Source organism: Schistosoma haematobium, chromosome ZW (assembly GCF_000699445.3).
Source record: "Schistosoma haematobium chromosome ZW, whole genome shotgun sequence".
Lineage (NCBI taxonomy): Eukaryota > Metazoa > Platyhelminthes > Trematoda > Strigeidida > Schistosomatidae > Schistosoma > Schistosoma haematobium.
This window is the reverse complement of record NC_067195.1, coordinates 50246214-50267087: the sequence shown is the minus strand read 5'-3', so window position 1 is coordinate 50267087 and position 20874 is coordinate 50246214. Positions and strand designations below refer to the sequence as shown.

Sequence of the window (20874 nt, the reverse complement as noted above, 5' to 3'; positions counted from 1 at the left end):
ATACAGAACAAGGAAGTGAATGAATACTTGAACAATACTGTTTTGGCATATACTTGGTTGTTTGGGGTCAACTCTTAACCAACCAACCTAAGCTGTTACAGAGTGACTATAAGCCTCTCACCTCTTCTCTTATCTCACCTCCAAACAGAGACTCTCATCAAGAGCCTCAAAAACCGTACTATATTTCTTGATTTATTCCTGGGGCAAACAATAGAATCTCGGACGCTGTGTCTTGCATAAATTTCCTGAACAGTATTCAAGGGACCGACCTTCTTAAACTGTCTCAGATTCAAATAGAAGACACTTATCTTCAACAAAATTATCATCGACGTCCTTAAAACTAAAAATCAGACAGATGAGGACGATTAGGAGAACTTTACTTTGTAGATCGTCCAATCATGCAGAAACCTTATTGATCCAATATCTTCAACACACTTTACAAACATTCTGATCCATGTGTTCCGACCACCATGAAGCTCACAGAACTATTTCACTGGCCTGGTATGAATGGAGACTCGAGGGATTGAGAAGGCTTCTGTCCAAGCATTCGGAAATCCAAGGTGCCTAATTACAACAAATGTTTTCTGTGCTCTTTCGCAACCCCAGATGCTCGCTTGATCACGTTCATCTGGACTCGGTAGGACTTTTGCCGGATTTAAATAAACACTTATATGTTTACGTGTGTAAACCGTTTCGCACAATAGCCAGAAGCAATATCTGTCAAGGACATTACTGTAAAAACAATGGTCTGAGCTTTCGTTGAACGATGGGTGGCAATCTTTGGCTATCCTTCAATTATTATTACGGACCGTGCATGCCAGATGGAATCTAGCTTTACCCGTTGTCTTACTACATTATTAGCCACCACATGATTCCGAACGATTGCCTACTGCCTACAAGCAGGCGAGTTGGTAGAATAATTTCGCCAATATTTGAAAGCTTCTATTTCAGCTGCCGACGTATAACAGTAAACCAACGGAATGGTACTCCGACTTCCAGGAGAATTGGTGGATTCTTCATCTTTAGTGAATGTGGATGTAAAGACGTACACAGAAAGCTTACAAACATGTTGTGATCACCTAGAACTGCTCCTGCTAGTTTTCTACCGGCCCTCCTGACGACTAAGTAGTTTATTTTTTAAAATATTTTCATCAATCACTAAAAAACAGTTTTTAACAAGCGTATGCGTGTAGTGTGGATCCTTTTCTGGAGGGAAATTCAAAATATCTTCTGTAATACATGGGACGCTAAAAATGTAAAGCTATGATTTCGTACGTACATGTTTCATGTTATCGTGTACTTTGGATGTCGTTATTCATCAATTAATAACAGTGTTTTTGCTGCCACACGTCAATTTCTGTAATACTTGTTTTTGTGACGTCTTTTTTTATCCCAGTTAGTTAGTTGTTTGAGGGAGTTGTTGTTCACTACCTTTGTGAATGTTAAGTCAACTTGGCGTGGCTATTTGTAATAATGTAAACTCAAGCAAGTGAAACCCACTGTTTATCTAGTCAGAGATAGACCAAAGTCAGATGTTTCAGCAAAAATGAGCCCTAAAAATTTTAACATTTGATTCACCATCCTAAAGAATGTTGGTGAACATGGATTTCTGGTAGTTGTTTAAAAAATTCAGGTTGGTGCGATTCCGCGTTAACCTGTTTTTGGACATTATATGGTAATAGATGGTAACTGAACTGTTTTTAGTGAATACGAATTTATGATGTATCTGTTATAGGGCTAATGTATGAATTTCTGTAAATAGAATTCACAATAATTGAAAAAATTCGAAACAAAGGATTAACACATATATATGAGTAATATATTAAAGATGCCACAGGTATTTCTTGTTTGACAGCACTTAAACCAGTAACACCCTCTGTGATTGAATCATGTCTGCTCACTGAAACCAAAAGTCAGAAGCGAGGAAGTTCGAAGATAAATTTGATAGGCTATCAATATACCGAGAAACGACTGATCTCAACTGGCTGGCGATTACAGAAGAAGTTGAGCACTGCGTTCCCACTCGTGATCTGGTGCGGGTGCATGACCGGGCGCCTTCCGCTAGTCGAGTTCATTAAAGCTAATGTGGTCAGCATCCAATGTCGAAGACTTACAGAGCTATTGATTTTGTGGACTTACCGCCACAATCTAGATAGTGCTTCCCAACTACGTCATAATTGTATGTGAACAGTGAATTGTTACGTTACGAAACAGCAATGTCTCGCTGACGTCAAAGGTTCAAAAATAACTGAAAGTTTGAAGAATTTTAAGTATAACATACAAAAAATGATAGCAAATCACATGTTAAAGTTTGTTTTTATCAGTCACTGTGTTATTTCCTCAGTGCAGTCTGTGGCCTATATTCCGGAGGGAGTGTTAATTCTCGACCTAATTATGCGGTGCTTGTTATGTTTGAGTGCTTTGTTTGTGATTGTTGTTGGTGATCCTGGTTACAAAAAGTGGTCAAATCTCGAACCTTCATTATCTTTAGGTAGACTTCTCGAGCAACAGGTAATTGAAGGTGGTGTGTCTAGCTCTGTAAATGTTGATTTGCTTGCTGACATTATATCAGCTTGGAAATTTTTCAAAATTCACTTTAAACGAGTTTATGATAGCATTCATGAAGAAACAAGGCGATTCTTTATATTCGGGGCTAATTTCGTCAAGATGGTGGAGCACAACCACGCCTATCAAGAAGGCAAAGTGACGTACAAAATGGGTGTCAATGAATTCACTGATAAAGTAAGCCAGTTTTGCATCATTCACACCTGCAGACTGACTATGAACTTAAGAAGTTGCGTGGATATAAAGTTACTGGTGGTGCTATGAAACATAAAGGATCAACGTTTATTAGATCAGAACATACTAAACTCCCGGGCAGCGTTGACTGGCGAAGAGAAGGGGCAGTAACCGATGTAAAAAATCAAGGTCAATGTGGTTCATGTTGGGCATTCTCTACAACGGGAGCTATAGAAGGTCAACACTATCGTAAAACCAACCATTTAGTTAATTTGTCTGAGCAGCAATTGGTTGATTGTAGCAAGAGTTACAGAAATAATGGTTGTTCTGGTGGTCTCATGAACTCAGCGTTCGAATATGTTCGCGACAATGAGGGCATTGATTCTGAAATTTCCTATCCATATATATCTGGTAATGGAACGGAAAATATGATATGTTTATTTAACGCTTCAAACATTGTGGCTCAGGTTTCAGGCTATGTAAGCATACACGAAGGTGACGAGCGTGCATTAATGGATGCTGTGGCGACAAAAGGTCCTGTTTCAGTTGCCATTAATGCTGGTCTTCCCAGTTTTTCTATGTACAAATCAGGTAGGTGGTTTCATATATAACGATTATTATTCTCATCCAATGGTAAGATCTTTAAAGATTTTGTCACAATAAACAGTTGCATATCTATATTTTAATTACATTTTAAATAGCCCTCAGTTTTAGTCGTTATGTAGTAGAAAACAGAGTAATGCCCTTTTCCTAATCTTACTGTAAATCTCAACCCTAAGCTTCCGACATCGAACTGGAATTGTGAGTTAGGTTTACAAATTAGGGTCAGGGTTTTCAACACTTACTGACATCAGCTATAATTTAATACTTTCACTTCATATCTTTCCTCCCACTAACTAATTCTTTCTTCCTATACTATATCCTTATATGCAATCTTTCTCCTATATATTACCACTTTTGACCTAACCACTCCTATGAATCCGGTGTTCATCTTGCTGTGCTAATGAGTTATGGCAACCTGGACCGATGCGCATATGTGCCTGGTCCTACTTTGTAGCTGACTGACTGACTGAATACCCTACCACCTTCCTGTTTGGAAACTTGAGATCTAATTATGTGCTGCTACGGTTTCTGCCCATTCAAACTTCATTAGGACTACTTAACTTTGAATATCTCATTTTGTTCTGTTATTTGAAACAGTTATGTGCATAAAGCTTATAAATTTGTTTACTAGTTTTAATTTCAGTCGATGGTAATATTACATTTGAGCTTCCTACCACCTTTGACCTAATCACTGCTATGAATCCGGTGTTCATCTTGTTGTGCTGATGCGGTATGGCAACCTGGACCGATGCACATATGTGCCTGGTCCTACGTTGTAGCTGACTGACTGACTGTCAGTCAAGCTCATATCAGAACAGTCAAGTTAAGCACTAACTGAAAATCTTTATTTTTGAAGTTGCGTAGAATTTTATTTTTTACACAAAAATGTGTATATGTTTACTATTGTTACCTTTTTTATTATTTAGGTGTCTATTCAGATATTGGTTGTGAAGGTACGTTAGATGCCCTTGATCATGGGGTTCTGGTGGTGGGTTATGGAAAAGAAAATGGTCATTCATACTGGCTTATAAAGAATAGTTGGGGTGAAGATTGGGGTGAAAACGGTTACATCAAAATCTTAAAGGATTCTCATAATATGTGTGGTGTCGCCAGTGCAGCTTCATACCCTCTGGTATAAAATATTTGCTTGCAGATATTAAGATTTTAAGACAGTAATCCAATCTCGATTTTTTGATTTTTATACAGAACTAATTTGATGTACATAATCCTATATTTCGTTGATAATTTATTTGTATTCCCTCTTTTATAACTTGTTTGTAATCAGTGTGATTTTCTCCACTCATACTTTGCCTTTTTTCATCATCGGGTAGTATGCGATTGATCGTTGTCCTCTTAAATAATTACAGCTACGAATTAAAAGGTATAGGACCTCAGTGAGGAAAGTGGAAACTTTATTTTAGTTGTTATTCTTGACTCTCAAATGTCACATAACCTGTAGGCATTTTAAATTAGTAGTATTCTAGATGGTAAGACTTCTACCATAGTTGCTACATTAAGGTGATAATCGTACTTTGTTATGATTAACCTCCACACCTGTTCCTGACGATTTCTCCATGTCAGACAGGCTGATTAAGACATGTTTCGACTGAAGGAAACATTGGTGAGACTATAATCTATGGACGACCTTTGAGCGACACTAAACTGACCTTCAGAGTGTCCACCCACTAACTAGGACTGTTTATTAACCAGTGTGAGGGATTAGAATTATGGTTTACAGTCGTTGGTTAGAGTTAGGAATTAGATTTAGGGTTTTCATCACGAATCGACACCAGCTAGAACGATAAGACGAATTAATGGATATCACGCCAAAATCCAAAGCCTGTTATCCTAAATGTGATTGTTTCGTCCATAAATTATAGTCTCACCGAAACATTTTTAGATCAAAATGCGATGTCTTACCAACTGTTGGGAACTTACTGTAGCGGGAGAATGTTTCATATGGTTAGTCTGTGTCTTAGGCGATATTATTGTAGCATATCTCCCGTCACACGCCTACGTGGCTTGTTCGAGCCTCTGGATGAGCATATTGTTTGTCATCTCCCCGCTTTACTTATCGCGTATTTAGCTTTGCCATTGACTCGTGTGACTTTGGGTATGCTTTGTACATGTGCGTATGCTAGCATGTATTTCCGTATACTTTTATCTCTTTCATGCCTATAAAGACTGAGTCACCTGTTACTCACTGAGTTGATTGTTTTTGTCTCACATGCATTTCTTTTCATCTCTTATCGTTTGCCTACATTATCGAATGTCAGGAATATATGCCTCTCAACCGCGTTCGTATTGGCTTTTTAAATTTATCTTTTTATTAATGCGACAGTTTATATATAAAGTAAGTGGGATATATATTTCGTGAACATCAATATCACTCTATCATACTAGAGTTATACTGCGGGTATTAAACTGCTTGCAAATGCAAGAAGTTAGCAGTAATAAATTACAAAATTAATACCCCATTGGCCTCGTCATTGTCCAGTGCAAACCGAAAGGTTGAAGAAACCTCAAACAGGAATAGAGGTCATGTTTCGGTGTCTTTAAACAGTTATGGACTGGATCCATGTTCTTAAGTCGACGAAGCCTGTGTTAACTCGGGTTACTGAGTGTTAGCTTTTTTGGTGAGGTGAACGGTTGTGAAACAACTGACTGTATGACAAACTACCCTGTCTACCATCAGTTCTACCTCTTTTCCAGATCTATTTCACCTTAATCGTACAGCTAGTATCAACAATCAGAACGTAATAAATTCCTTTCCTTATCTACAATCATCATTCAAAATGCATGTTGAAGCTTTAATTGTTTAAATCCATCAAAATGGTGGATATTAGAAATAAAAAAGGGTTATAATGGACGTAGTCCAACTTCTGTGTAATTGGGTCCTTAGATTTAGTAATTGCAGCAGGTGACTTTAACGCTTGAGCAAGTAGGGTAAAATAAGCAGAAAGACAAATCCCTGTATCTCTTTAAAATCTATTCTGACCAAACAGATAAAGGTGCATTGTCAACCGTTTATTCTTACAAACTTTCAAAATGTAACGCGTAGAAGGCATTGACACGAATATCGATTAGCTAAGATGGACGACCATTTAGGGAAGTCAGTAAAAAGGTGCCACATATTTTGGTCAGTCACCAATCATCCATAAGTAAATGGACTATCGGAAAACGAAGGAGATATCATCCACTCGGTGTTGCTACATTGATGTGGTGGTCGGCTTGCCTGTCGTAATGAACCAATCGAACGATACCGCCTGGAACATCCGTTTCTCAGGGACCTACCATACCAGACAGGTCGGTTGAAGAGCGGGAAGACTGAAAGCAGCGAACCCGAGGTCCAGAATCGAAGTCGTACTGCTGACTTTACAGAGTTGTGACGGCGGTAAGGTGTTTCCTACATACAACCAGCGTAACAGCGATGCTGCCTCCTCACAAGGACGGGTAGGGTTAGAAAATATCGACCTTAAATATGTGCACCGCACCCTAATTCACGGACCTCCATCTCTAGCGGTAAGGTCTCAACAAGTACGGAGCTAACACGGAAATTATTCACAAAAAGGTCGTATGTGACTGGTGTGGGCAACCGGGAAGTGAAAACCGCCCTCATACCTCTAACAACACTCAAGAGTATTGAGAAATATGGTTAACAGTTGTATTACACGTATACTGTTCAAAAGCTTTACACGGTCCTGACTGAAATCTGGCTTGGAGTGAGCCGTTCTCAATGCGTTATCTACATAAACGCTCATCAGAAGTGTCATAAATTTTCCGATGGTTAGAGACCCTGAATGACATGACTCAAAATCGTTTGCAATGGCGCAGGTGCATCCACTCTTTGTGTTCTCCCAAATTCTAGTCTTCTGTATTCTTTGTGTCCCTTTTCTTTTCCTCTTTCCAAATTTATTTCACTGTATTATACTCCTTGAATAACATCTTCAAGCCCTAATGTTTCCGATTACTGCCTATACTCTTACCACCTCTACCACTGTGGTATGGCAACTCAAAATGATGTACGTACGTACGAAGTTCTACGTTGTTACTGACTGACTGGCGTCATAAACTTAGTTCATTGTTCCATCTCTTCATTGATCTGTGCCGTCAGTAAGAGCCACGAACCACTCCACAGTCGCCTTTGTGGTTTCTTTATGAGTGTTTATCTGTTTATAAAACTAATTAATGTAATTAGTACCGAGATAGAAAATAAATACAGTCAGAGAAAGAAGCTAAATCAAACATACAGTGGTGGAATATGTAATGAATCAAATGATTTGGGATACAATTTGTACTTCAAAGTAAGTTATGACCATCATTTGGTGCCTGGATATAGATGTACCACGGAATTTATACTTATGGTAGTAGGGGATTTGTATGCAGTGTGACAAGTGTTCTGTTTAGCTGCATTCATACTAGCTGCCCAGTACTAAATAGTTAACAATAGTTATCTAGATAAAGTCGGTCCTTGTTATAAAACTACGATTAGTAAATTGTTTCGGGAACACCCATGAATACACACTCTTCGGTCAACTGACATAATCGACTAATTAACACGAGATTATAATTTGTCACAATATCCATACTCTGTTTTGATAATAATATTCGTTAGTTAGCTGCGTAATCATTTGTCAACTTGCATAAATCTATAGATTATTTGTGTATTCAGATTTAAAGAATAGTTTCCAGTTTATATAGGACTCATGCACAAACATACATTTAAAGACTACGGCATTTTTCATAGATTTAAGCTTCAAGACGAAAACAACTAATGTTTAGTGGTTGTTTTTTATTCTGATATAATTTTTCACAAAAATAACCCGACTATTTACATGTCCAGTGCATATAATAAGAACGCTAAACATTTATATTCATTATCATGCATTTTTGATTGAAATCATGTATAAACAGTTTAAATCAGTCTGGTTATCAGGTCATGCAAACGATGCGATTATGATTTATTTGTATGATCGAAAATGCTTTTTTAAACATTAATTTAAACAAAAGTCAGAATAAGGATTTGTTGAGACTGTAGTAGTTTTAATAGTTAAATCTAAACCAGACCACTACTTAGAACCTGAAATCACTGGACGACCGCCTCGTCCTAGCATGGAGCTCTTCAGCAGTGTGCATCCATGATCCCTAACGTGGGACTCAGGACCTTCGGTTTCGCGCGCGAACGCCAAACCCCTGGACAACTGAGCCAGCATCCAACGGTGCTAATGTCTAACTTCGATCGGTCCATGATCTTAAGCAACTCTTCATCCGTTTTCTTCGGTGGGTAACCGTCTCCGTCCGACACGGATTGGACTTTATTGGTCGTTAGATTCTCACTAGAACTCAAGGAAATCCATCTTGAAGCCAGTCACTAGTGAACACATTATTGTTGTTGTTATTATCAGAATGGGAATTTGGAGATTGTTGTAATTTTCAATGGTGTTCTAGCTTGGGTCGAATTATGAATTCAGGTATTAAACAAAAATTGCCTGAAATTGTTGTTACAGAACTGATATAAACTAAAGAATCATTTGGAACTGTCATCATGTGCTCACTAGTGACTGGCTATAAAATATTTTTCATGAAGTTTATATAGAAAACTAACTTCTGTGGTCTTAAGTAATAAGGGACATTTCACTAATGACCTCAGATAATTGTTCCACAATATTGTTTATTCTCTGAATTAGTAAGTATGGACTATTAAATGTATTATGTTTGTAGGAAAATACGTTACAACATACTACTATTTCATCAGTTATAGCTTGGTTATCAAGTGCACGCGCTTTATAAAGTCTTTAATTTTATTTAAGAAGATATAGAGGTAATAATGGAAAATAATCGTCCTAAGCTTACATCAAGAGCTCATCTTTGTTAGATAACCATAAAAAAGCATGAGGCACTAGACAGCTATTTTGTTGCCGTATAGAACTCCTCAGGACTGAACATCTGCGGTTCCACCAGACGTTAAACCTATTGCCTTTAGCTTCCGTCTACTTCATGATTTCACACCAGTGAAAATCATATTCAAGTAACCACTAGACCATATAAATCAGTAATAGTAGTATGTTTATGAGTGACTGTCAGCCTTCAGATAGATATTTAAAATTTTTGATGGGAACCGGGTATCTGTGACGTTAAAGTAGTTAAAAGTGAGTTTGCTACTCGGGGACACTGGATGAATTCAGCTTTAGGTTACAAATTGAGTGAGAATGGAAAATGTGTCGTAATCTTATTCACTCATACTCGATGGGTGAGTAGGAATCCTTGAGTTAGATTATGTGCTCATTTGCGGGAATCTTTTGTTAAAAGCATAACCAGACAATTGTTCAGTGCTCTTAGATTTACAAAGGTTTTTTAGCGTATGTCAATTTGTGAATAAAATTATGCTGAGTGTGGGGAGAAATATTTCTTTTCAGTTAGCTCCACATAATGGATCAATACTGCTGTGTAACTTACATTTAGATTAAATGTCAATACCAGTTAATTAGTGATTACAGAAATGCCATAGTCTCAATAAAACTGAATAAAAAATATGGTCATTCATTTTGCTATCAAGACTGTACAAAGATAAAGGTGCTAGAAATGAGGTATACTTTTGCATTTAAGAATGAGAAAATTACATAGGAATACAGATTGAAAGATACAGGACATCAATTAAATGAGGATACAGGATTCAAATTAACATCGAATCCTATCCAGTTTGTCCTATGCTTACATATTTTGTCTATTACATACATTTGCAGTCATACAAACCTAACTAGATCTAAACACTTCATCCAGAAAAAGTTTGTACAATCCTCTTCTGAGTCCTGGCTATCACACTAATTCCAAGCACTGCCTTTTTCAAACCTTTACTGATATGCAATTACCTTTAATAATTAACATATTAGTAATTTCAAAGTTGGACTCACACATTTTTCAACCTTATTCTTGTGTGATCAACTCGAGTAACGAACCGATCTGCAATCCTAATTTTACATTTTCTCTATCTTGACTCTTATGCAACCATAAAAAAGCAGTTGGCTGTTTCTTAATCCTGAATTTATACTCGTTACCAGTATTCGCTGTGACGAACCACTTATATAATCCAATAATACGCTTTGTGTGCTTTATTAGTTTAGGCAATCGAATCTTAACCCTAATGGTTTACATTCCATTCTGTCAGTCCAAGCAGCTGACTATTGTTGTAAGTCACTTTTTCAATAATCGATATGTCTTATAACATGTGAGTCATGAGGTTATTCAGATGAAAACAAGAAACATATAAAATTAAGAGTATTAAGTAACTTCTGAGAACTATTAATGGACTAATATTATATATATAACACGAAGTGTATGATTTAAATGACTTTTCGAACGACATAATATAACCATATTATAATAATTGGATTCATGAGTCAATTGGCTCATGAATTCAATTATTAAATTACAACAATCTCCACAAAACCCCTCTCTGATTATAACCATATTACGTTGCTTCTCAGTTGACCTATTTAATTGTGTCAAATGAAGTTAGGTTGGTTATATGATAGATTGGTAATTATTTGATCAGTCAAGTATAGATTTTAATTACATGATCACAATTTTTAAGTCGTTTGTTCTTTTAGTTATCAGAATATGATTGTAAATTTTAAAGTGTTTTAATAAGATTCACCTAAATCATATGTATCTTTCAGCATCTATACGTATAAAACTGTAAATACTGCGTTTTCACCATAATGAAAACATACATTACCTGATATTCATATTTAAATCAATACAAAGAATTAATTGGTTTTACTTATCTGTCATGTTTGTATGAATAATTGAGATGCAATAAAATCATATTTTAAGCTCAATTTTTGGATACAATTGTCTCAATGATTTTGAATGTTTGAACAGTCTATTGTACTGTTTGCTTGTATGATTAATTGTAAAATCATTTAGAGTATTTAAATGGTAGGGTTTATACTTTGGTTTTTATGAATTATGCATATCTAAATTCTGTTTACTATTTCTCGTTATCTTTTAATCTATCACGTAATATTCTTTGTGACTTTAAAAGCATTTTCTAAATGATTCAATATCTATCCATTCATCCATCTAATCATAGACTTACATATGCTAATTAAATATATACCCTTTCTAATTTGATCAGGAATACACATATTGATCAGATTTATTTTACTTTCTCTCGTCAGCTTTATTTGACCATCAAAATAGTATTCAGGCGGTATCGATTGTTCAATGTATGAACTTTCTTCAACAATTCTTTTTGTCAAAACTGAAGATTACTTCAGTTAAATCAACACTTAAAAATAGTGATACTTTTAAAACCGTTTTACAGATATTCATTTCATGAACATTCAGTAGTTTCGTATGTACTTGGAACAAGAGGATAACGTGTATAAATTATATGTCGATAAATCTTAAGTTGATATCAGTTAATGATGAAACTTATTTTCAGTTTATACAAATTATCTTCACAAAAGTTCCAAATATACAGTGATTGGTGTATCATTGATGAATAGCCTCACAATAGATCTGTCGATATTTTAATCAGAAACTGTGACATGTAAAATCAAATCACCAATGTTATTGAATAATGATTGCCTTATATTACAAGATGATTTAAATCGATATCACAGATTGCTAGATTTCTACTCATGTCGACCATGAAATAAACTCATTATTTTGCATCCTATAAACTCATACATCCATTAATTTTAGAAAAAGGTTAAAGGTCACTACTACTTCATTCAGTCTGTTTACAGTTACAAACCAATTAAATTAGTTGGACTAAAAGTAAGCCAGATGAAACAGTATACAGTTCTATTTGTAAATATTCAAGTGGACGATGTATCATCATTGATATTGTTTACATAGAATAATTTTTAAGTAAAATGATACGGACACTATACTAATCATAACAGTTTTATATAACTGTTTATTCGAAACCCATATTAGACTATTTATCTACATATCAGTAATATTTCATATCAGTTAACAAACACTAAATTGTTATTAGCAAGTGAATGTCAATTAAAACGTTTTATTAATCGTTTAATTGTATGTTTGTATGTACGTCATATATTTTCAACTTCGAGGGTAGGTTGCAATATTTATCAGGAAGTGTGTGATATACATTTGTAAAGCTTGAATAATGAAACTCAGTGAGAAAGTGAATTGGTAAAAAAATTGATATTTCATATCATGTGAATATAATTTCCGTTTTTATCCGATAAATAGTTTATATTGAACATTAAACATGATTGTGTTTAAACAGTATTTAGTGGCTCGGGATCTGATTCCTGTTATATCGTATGTCTGACAGCTGTCTAAATACATGTATCGTTTATCTTCGTATATTTCATCGACTTAACTCGCGTTGGTGAATAACGGAATTAAATAAGAACAACACATATAAGCGAACAATTGTTTTCAATTAGATCGTCATCAGGCTTTACTCTAATATACATGAATATTTATACGAAAATTTTTAAACCAATCAAGGCAATATGAGTCAATAATCACAATGAAATAGAATAAGTCACTACACATAATAGGTAAAAGTACAAGTTGATAGTACGAAAACAGGTGAACAGATAGTGGTAAGAATAATAAACTACAATAACAAAGCTCTTATCAATAGTTAATCGTTGGAAATAGAAGGTCAAATAAACATGGGTAAATAGACTAGGAATAGTAATCACAAAACATTAAAAATCATTACGTAATAAGATGTGTGTAAATAATTAGATAGTGAAGAATACAAAGAGGCGGATAATGACAAACAAATAATGGATGTGGAAATAAGGTTAACAATAACACAGAATAAAATAAATAAATAATGATAATAATAAAATTTAAAATAAAAAATAAAATAAAAATTGTTAGTTAAGTTATAACTGGCCATGGAAGGGATAGGGGAGTCACGTATTTCTTCTGTACACATAGATTGGGGTTATATGTACGAATTCCAATGGCTTCAGCTATATATAGGAGACGGGAATTAAATAAGTCAAATACGAGAATGGATTTTCGAATACACATATCTTGTACACTCACTGATCTGGACAGGAAATGAGATGGATGAAACAAATAGAAGAGAGCGAAACGAAATGACGTGCAGTGAAAAAGGCCTTTGAGCCATATCTATTTAATCAAGCGTTAATCAATATTTATGGCCAGATAAAAATAGATTATATACATGTAATGAACAGGATAAGAAATGTACCTACATATAAAAACAGTCAGGGTTGATAAGTGAATAAATTAAAAAGGTCAAGACGTGACTCAAGAAGAACGGATAAATTGGCTTGTCCAGAAGCTAGAATAAGGTGTATAGGCTTGATAAACCAACCGACAATAAGTATTTATTTCATTCTGATCATCACCTATGTAAGATTCGTTTCAGAAGACTTCATTAAAATCCTGCTTTGTATTTGAAATTGGATGATGTCATTAGCTGAATGAGTTTTAAGTATGTGTTAGGCGATTAAAGACAATCTGTAGAAAACTATGAACTACAATTTTATGCTAGTTGGAAATTTTCAGTAACATATATCTATAATTATATAAGTATTGAGACTTATTTTGGAATTAAACTCATATTGTTCACTGTCACAATCAGTGATGTTATTAATATTACTTAATTACTTACGCCTATTACTCCCAATGGATCAATGGCCGCCGACCAGCATTCTCCATCCCACTCTGTTCTGGGCCTTCTTTTCTAGTTCCATTCAATTCTTGTTCATTTTTAGCATGTCTATCTTCGTTTCCCAGCGTAATGTGTTCTTTGGTCTTCCTCTTTTCCTTTGGCCTTGAGGATTCCATGTGAGGGCTTGTCTTGTCACTCAGTTGGATGCTTTCCTCAATGTGTGTCCTATCCACTTCCAGCAGTTCTTCCTAATTTCTTCCTCCGCTGGGATCTGGTTTGTTCTCTATCACAGTACGTTGTTGCTAATAGTGTCTGGCCAACGGATCCGAATTATTTTGCGTAGACAACTGTTAATAAGCACTTGTATCTTCTGGATGATGGCTTTTGTAGTTCTCCAAATTTCCACCCCATACAGTAGAACTGTGTTGACATTTGTATTGAAAATCCTGACCTTGGTGTTGGGTGACAGTGGTTTTGAGTTCCAGATATTCTTCAGTTGTAAATATGATGCTCTTACCTTGACGATCCTCACCTTCATATCTGCATCAGATCCACCGTGTTCATCAATGATGCTGCCCAGATATGTAAAGGCCATTACATCTTCCAAATCTTCTCCGTCAATTGTGATTGGATTGTTGCTTGCTGTGTTGTATGAGAGAATCTTGCTTTTCCCTTTGTGTATATTGAGACCTACTGCTGCTGAGGCTGCTGCTTTACTGGTCGTCTTCTCCTGCATTTGTTGTTGCCTGTGCGATAGAACAGCCAGATCATCTACGAAGTCTAGATCGTCCAGCTGCATTTCAGCTATGCATTGTATCCCGTGCTCCCCTTCAGATTTTGACGTCTTCATGATCCAGTCGATCACCGGGAGAAAGAGAAAGGGTGAGAGCAAGCAACCTTTCCTGACACCGGTATTTACCTCGAACGAGTTTGTCAACTGTACTCTATGCACAATTTTGCAGTTTAATCCACCATAGGAATTCTGTATGATATTGACTATCTTCTGAGGCACGCGGTAGTATCGAAGAAGCTTCCATGGTGTTGTTGTGTCCACGCTATCAAATGCTTTTTCGTAGTCAATGAAGTTGATGTAGAGTGATGAATTCCATTCAATTGATTGTTCCACAATGATCCGTAGAGTTGCGACTTGGTCCGTAAACGATCTGTCCTTACGGAATCCTGACTGTTGGTCTCGAAGTTGGGCGTCTACGGAGTCCTTCGTTTTATTTAACAATACCCTGTTGAAGACTTTTCTTGGTTCTGAGAGAAGAGTGATGCCCCTGTAGTTATCACAGTTGCTGAAATCGCCTTTCTTTGGTATCTTGATCAGGTGTCCGTCTTTCCAGTCTGCTGGTACTTGTTCTTTATCCCAAATCTCATTGAAGAGAATGTGGAGTATCCTTGTAGTCACCGCTACGTCTGCTTTCAGTGCCTGTGCTGGAATGTTGTCTGGTCCTGCTGCTTTGTCACTCTTGATTTGTCTGATGGCCATGCTGATTTTTTCAATTGTTGATGGGCCAACATTGATTGGGAGGTCCGTGGGTGCTGCTTCGATGTTAGGTGGGTTTAGTGGGGATGGTCGATTCAAGAGTTCTTTGAAGTTTTCTACCGACCTGTTTCGTTGTTCTTCAATGTTTGTGATTACCTTGCCTTCCTTGCTTTTCACTGGTCGTTCTGGTTTGCGGCGATTTCCAGAGAGTTTCTTTGTCGTGTCATACAGTTCTCTCATGTTTCCTTCTCTTGCAGCCTTTTCCGCCGTCGTTTCTAAATCTTCCACATATTTACGTTTGTCGGTTCTGATGCTCCCCTTCACTTGTTTGTTTACTTCTGTGTATTCAGCTTGTGCCTTGGCTTTTTCTGCTCTTGTTCGACTGGTATTGATTGCTGCCTTCTTGTTCCTCCTTTCTTGAATCTTATCCAGTGTATCAACAGTGATCCATTCCTTGTGATAGTGCTTCTTGTGGCCCAGAACCTCATGGCATGTTGAAGTGATTGCTTCTTTGATCCCCTTCCAGTTGTTCTCCATAGTAGTTCGTTCTCCATTGAGCAGATCATGAAAGGCGTGGAACTTATCACTGAGGGCTATCTTGAATTTCTTGAGTTTGTTAGTATCCTGAAGAAAGGCCGTATTGAACATTTGTGATATTGTCCGCCTCATTGTCCAGTGCTTCTTGAGTTTCGATTTCATCTTGGCGACCAGCAAGTGATGATCTGATGCTATATCAGCTCCTCTCTTGGTTCTCAAATCATCCATTGTCCTCCTGAACTTTTTGTTGATGCAAATATGGTCGATTTGGTTCTGTGTATTGTGATCCAGTGAGGTTCATGTGACTTTGTGCATGCGTTTGTGTGGGAATATAGTTCCGCCTATGACCAGTTTATTGAAGGCACATAGGTTTGCAAATCTCTCATCATTTTCTTTCCTTTCTCCCAGCCCGTGTCGTCTCATGATGTCTTCATATCCGGTGTTGTCCATTACAACCTTGGCATTTTAATCACCCATCAGAATGATCAAGTCCTTTGTTGGGCACTTCTCGATGATTGACTGCAGCCTATTGTAGGATTGAACTTTGGCATCTTCATTGTGGTCGTTGGTAGGCGCATAGCATTCGATGACGTTCATTGAAATGCCCTATTTCTTTATTTTGAAGATGGCTTTGATGATCCTTGGTGAATGAGATTCCCGTCCTATAAGTGTATTTTGTGCTTGTTTGGACAGCAATAATGCAACTCCTTGTGTATGTGGGGCATTTTCTTCTTCATGGTCAGAGTATAACAGGAGCTCTCCTGTAGTTAGTCGTTGTTGTCCAACTTGTGTCCAATATGTTTCACTGATCACAAGCACCTCTAGGTTGTATCTCTTCATTTCTGCAGCAATTTGGAAGACTCTCCTCCGGTCTCCCACATTGCACGAGTATTCCATGTAACTAAATAAATGGTTGTCTTGGTTGTCAGAAGGAGCATCGGCCTCGTGACTTCCGAAGGAACTCGGCTTTCATCATGAGGCGTCATAGTTCTTCTAAATGAAGACCTTCTGACTCCCACGGCAGAGTTTAAAAGTTCTGAATAATTTTTTTAGCGAGTTATTTTTCTACGGGATGGAGTCGCTAACCCCATGCCCAACCCTCCTCCTTTACCCGGGCTTGGGACCGGCAGTAGCCCTCGGAGGGACTCCAGGCCAAGTTATGTGTAGTGTCAGGAGTTGGATTCGAACCCACGCCCACAGAGTGGCGTGATGAAATTGGCATAATGAAATTGATCCGATCTACGATCAAACAGAATGATAAACAACTTCAAGGTCAGAGGTGAAAGCAATCAAGATAAACATGAAAACAATAATCAAAAAAATTCCAGGTTAACTGAACAAGCGGCAAGTGAACTGTGGAGAAATTATAATAACTCACTACATATTGGATTACTTGCTGATGACGTTGTCGAGAAAGACAATTGGAGGTTCATGAATAGACCATTTAGGTTAGAAAAAAATGCCGTCAAAGTTTGACTACTTTTTATTTATTCAAAAAATAAAAAGTATTTTATTCCAAGTACACGGAATACAATAAATTTAAAATCATATTTATAGTAATTTTACCAGTTAAAATAGTTGGTCTATTGTTTTGTGAATGTTTAATAAATGGTTGTTTTGTAGTATGTTTATATGGTTCTGTATATAGGTTACCTTTTTGACTCATTAGTTGTTGTTATATCTTTTAATGTTTATGAATTACGGTTAGTTAACCATAAAAATGTTACATAACTCCAAATCAAAGGTGTCCTAGTTATATAATGATTCAAATTTTCAAGATTACGATAAGTTCTGCTCCTGTATTTTACGAGTATAATTACACAAATAATATGCCCAAATGTATGAATGCAGTTATGACCTCTTATCTGACCTTCTGGGGTTGTATTTGAAGGTGTGAGTTTTTAGAAATTCTCGTGGTGTACTAATAGTTTAGATAAACACTGTAACATCATTATTACGATTACTATCATTAGCTTATGGGAGGTTACAGTAGTGAATATTTCCTACTAATGAATAACACCAAGATTCCCTTAATACAACATTTAGGAGTAGCTGAATAAGATAGTGTGCTTCTCTTTATAGATAGATGTGAGCTCATAGTCACTTCCACCCACATAGACATATTCAACATCATAGCAACACTGATTCTGAATATTTCATTTTGACATCCGTCAGATTCTACAGGATCATTAGTAGACTGATTGTTTACTGGTCAGGATTCATTTAATAATATGCATCGTAAATCAGAGAGATCGGAGAATATCCACTCATTTTAGAGTTGTTACAATTCACAAAATTACTGGATCGCATACACAAATGATCATAGCGAATCAGGATATCTTACTATATTTTCAGGTCTTCGAATACAAATTTTCGTTGATTTCTGGAATTTCAATACGATTCGTATTCGGACTTGATTAATTTGTTTACCAATGTTAGCACCAATATGGCTTAGTTGTTGCCTGACTTTAGAAATTAACTTAAAAGTGGATTTCTAAAAGGCATACTTTCTATGTGGATAGCTTTAGATTTTAAAGGTTAGAATAATTTATAAAGTTTCTCTGTCACCTATATTCCAGTTATATGCATTACACATTAATTAATACTAAATATTGTTTTGAATATTGTCATAAAACATAGAAGTAGTAAATAAAACCTATGGAATTCACTTCGAAACACTTAACTGGTATTGTATTTCTCTAATACTAGAATTATTATTATTATTTGAACACATAGATATTGGTACAAGGAGGCACCAAATACATATGCGCCACACAAATCTCATTTAATTTGAGTGAGGGCTGTGATGCTGCCCGGGTGCCCAAACCGAAGCAAGTGGTTTTCTTAGGAGGTCACACCCGGAGCCTTCGACCTGAGGGTCTGATTAAGGAGGCAGTGGAGCATCGTAAGGAGAAGCAGTCCCATGGTAGCCGGTGACCAACAATTGGTTCATATGCCATTTGTTCCCGCAGGATACTGGAGCACAGTGCACCATTGATTTGGAATCCAGTTGAAGCGCCGGACATTCGCTTTTCGTCCTCTCATTTTCGTAAACAACACCCGCGCCACGAGTATGAAGTGAGTATAACTTCCCTGGCATAGGCTATATACGCGTGGCCGTGTGAGAGCATTTCGAGAGGGAGAACGGATTCTCCCCACTCTCGGCCGTACCAGGGCATTTGGGGGCAATACTAGGAAATTCATATATTTGATGTAAGATGAAATAAAAATAAAATTATGAATCTGTTACTCATTCAAGCCAAATTATCTTTTACAATTTTATTACATCAGAAATAAGTGTAATTACCAGATGACTACCACCTTCTGTTTTTTATAGAAAAAAGTCATTTAATTTGCATCTAATCATTTCACAGTAGTAATTAATAAACTATTTAAGTAATTTACAAATATGTAAGTCATACGGCTGTGTATTAAAGATTCGATTTCACTTTACGATCTAATGGTACATTAATAATAATAATAATAATAATAATAATAATAATAATAAAAAATAAATAAATAAAAGTTGAAAACAAATGACTTAATGTCTAGTTTTCTATGTGTCATTAATTACACACATAAAATGTTGTGGTCAAGTGAATAAATTAGTCTGTTATCACTAAACGTTTACAAAATTCAAAAAACCTCAAAATGTATAACAATTAAACAATCAATAAATGAATTACATGTATCTGAGTCAGTTTTTTTTTTAAAATATTAGTTATATGTGGTAGTCATTAGATTTCATATCAGAATAATTTTTATGAAATTATTTTTAGTCGTTTGACTAAGTAAGTGAAACACATGTAGTGTAAGTTGATGACATGTGATCAGATATTGTTAGACAAGTATGTGAAATGATCTTTTCAATTATTAAATTCTAATGAAAATCTAATGAAAATTTTGGCAATACTTACTCGGGTTACTAAGTGGTAGCTTTATTGTGAAGTGAACAGTTGTGAAATAACTGACTGCATGATAAACTATTCTGTCTGCCATCAGTCCTACCATTTTTTTGTAGATCTATTTCATTTTAATCGTACATGAAGTGTAAGTTGATGATGAAGAGATATAGTTAGAAAAGTATGTGAAACGGTCTTTTCAATTATTAAGTTCTAATGAAAATCCAATGAAAAATTGGACAAAAGTTTAAAGATTAACTTATCTGTCAGATTTACTTCAAACGATTATAATCTAAGACATTATCATCAATCATAATTACAATAGATAAATCGTCATCATAAAAAAGTTTTATTGAATTTTCTTTTTTAGAAGTTATCACATTTAAAGGAGGACTGTCATTTATATCAAAGTCTTCTGATGATATCAATTCTCAATATTTATACTTTTTCTAGACTTCATTTTGAAGGTCTCTTTGAACTACTGTTTTCTTTTACTACTGCTTTTATCTCTATTCTGCTTATTGTACGTAAAACTTCAATCGACTTATGTTTTTTTTTCAATCTTCATAATACCATGTTTACTATGTAATTCTCATCTTTATATTATTATTCTATTATATTGTGATGCTTGTACTGATTGATGATTCTTCTGAACTTGGTTCAGTTAAGATTGAGAGTTTCGAATGCAATAATTCTATTTGTGCTCATCTAGTTCTGTCTGACCTGCATAGCACTATTTCGAAATTCTTAGCACATTAATTCAAATACTTTTAATTGTTATATATATTCATACATTCACTTTGTACTTGGGCATAACAATCTAGTTCCCTCACATTTATTGATATATATAGCGATTGCTCTAATAAAATTACAACAAATTGGTTAACATCATGTGAACGTTTTGTACTTTATGGAAGACTACAATAAATTATTTCCTAAGTACAATAGAATCAAATGATACA

The 20874-nt window shown here is 35.8% G+C and overlaps 1 protein-coding gene across 3 annotated transcripts; it reads left to right on the top strand.

Annotated features, from left to right (window-relative positions):
- The first annotated feature begins 1087 nt into the window (after nucleotides 1-1087).
- On the top strand, nucleotides 1088-20431 carry CTSL2_2 (Cathepsin L2). Of its 3 annotated transcripts, none has more exons than XM_051211653.1 (4): nucleotides 1088-2742; nucleotides 2775-3330; nucleotides 4269-10528; nucleotides 20283-20431. In XM_051211653.1, exons 1-3 carry the CDS (start codon nucleotides 2287-2289, stop codon nucleotides 4478-4480), a joined length of 1224 nt encoding a protein of 407 aa, XP_051071738.1. In that variant the 5' UTR covers nucleotides 1088-2286; the 3' UTR covers nucleotides 4481-10528; nucleotides 20283-20431. The 3 variants fall into 3 exon arrangements, with proteins under 3 accessions (XP_051071738.1, XP_051071740.1, XP_051071739.1); XM_051211655.1 differs by lacking the exon at nucleotides 20283-20431 and having other exon boundaries at nucleotides 1088-2459; nucleotides 2496-2742; nucleotides 4269-4645; XM_051211654.1 differs by lacking the exon at nucleotides 20283-20431 and having other exon boundaries at nucleotides 1088-4645.
- Nucleotides 20432-20874: the final 443 nt, after the last annotated feature.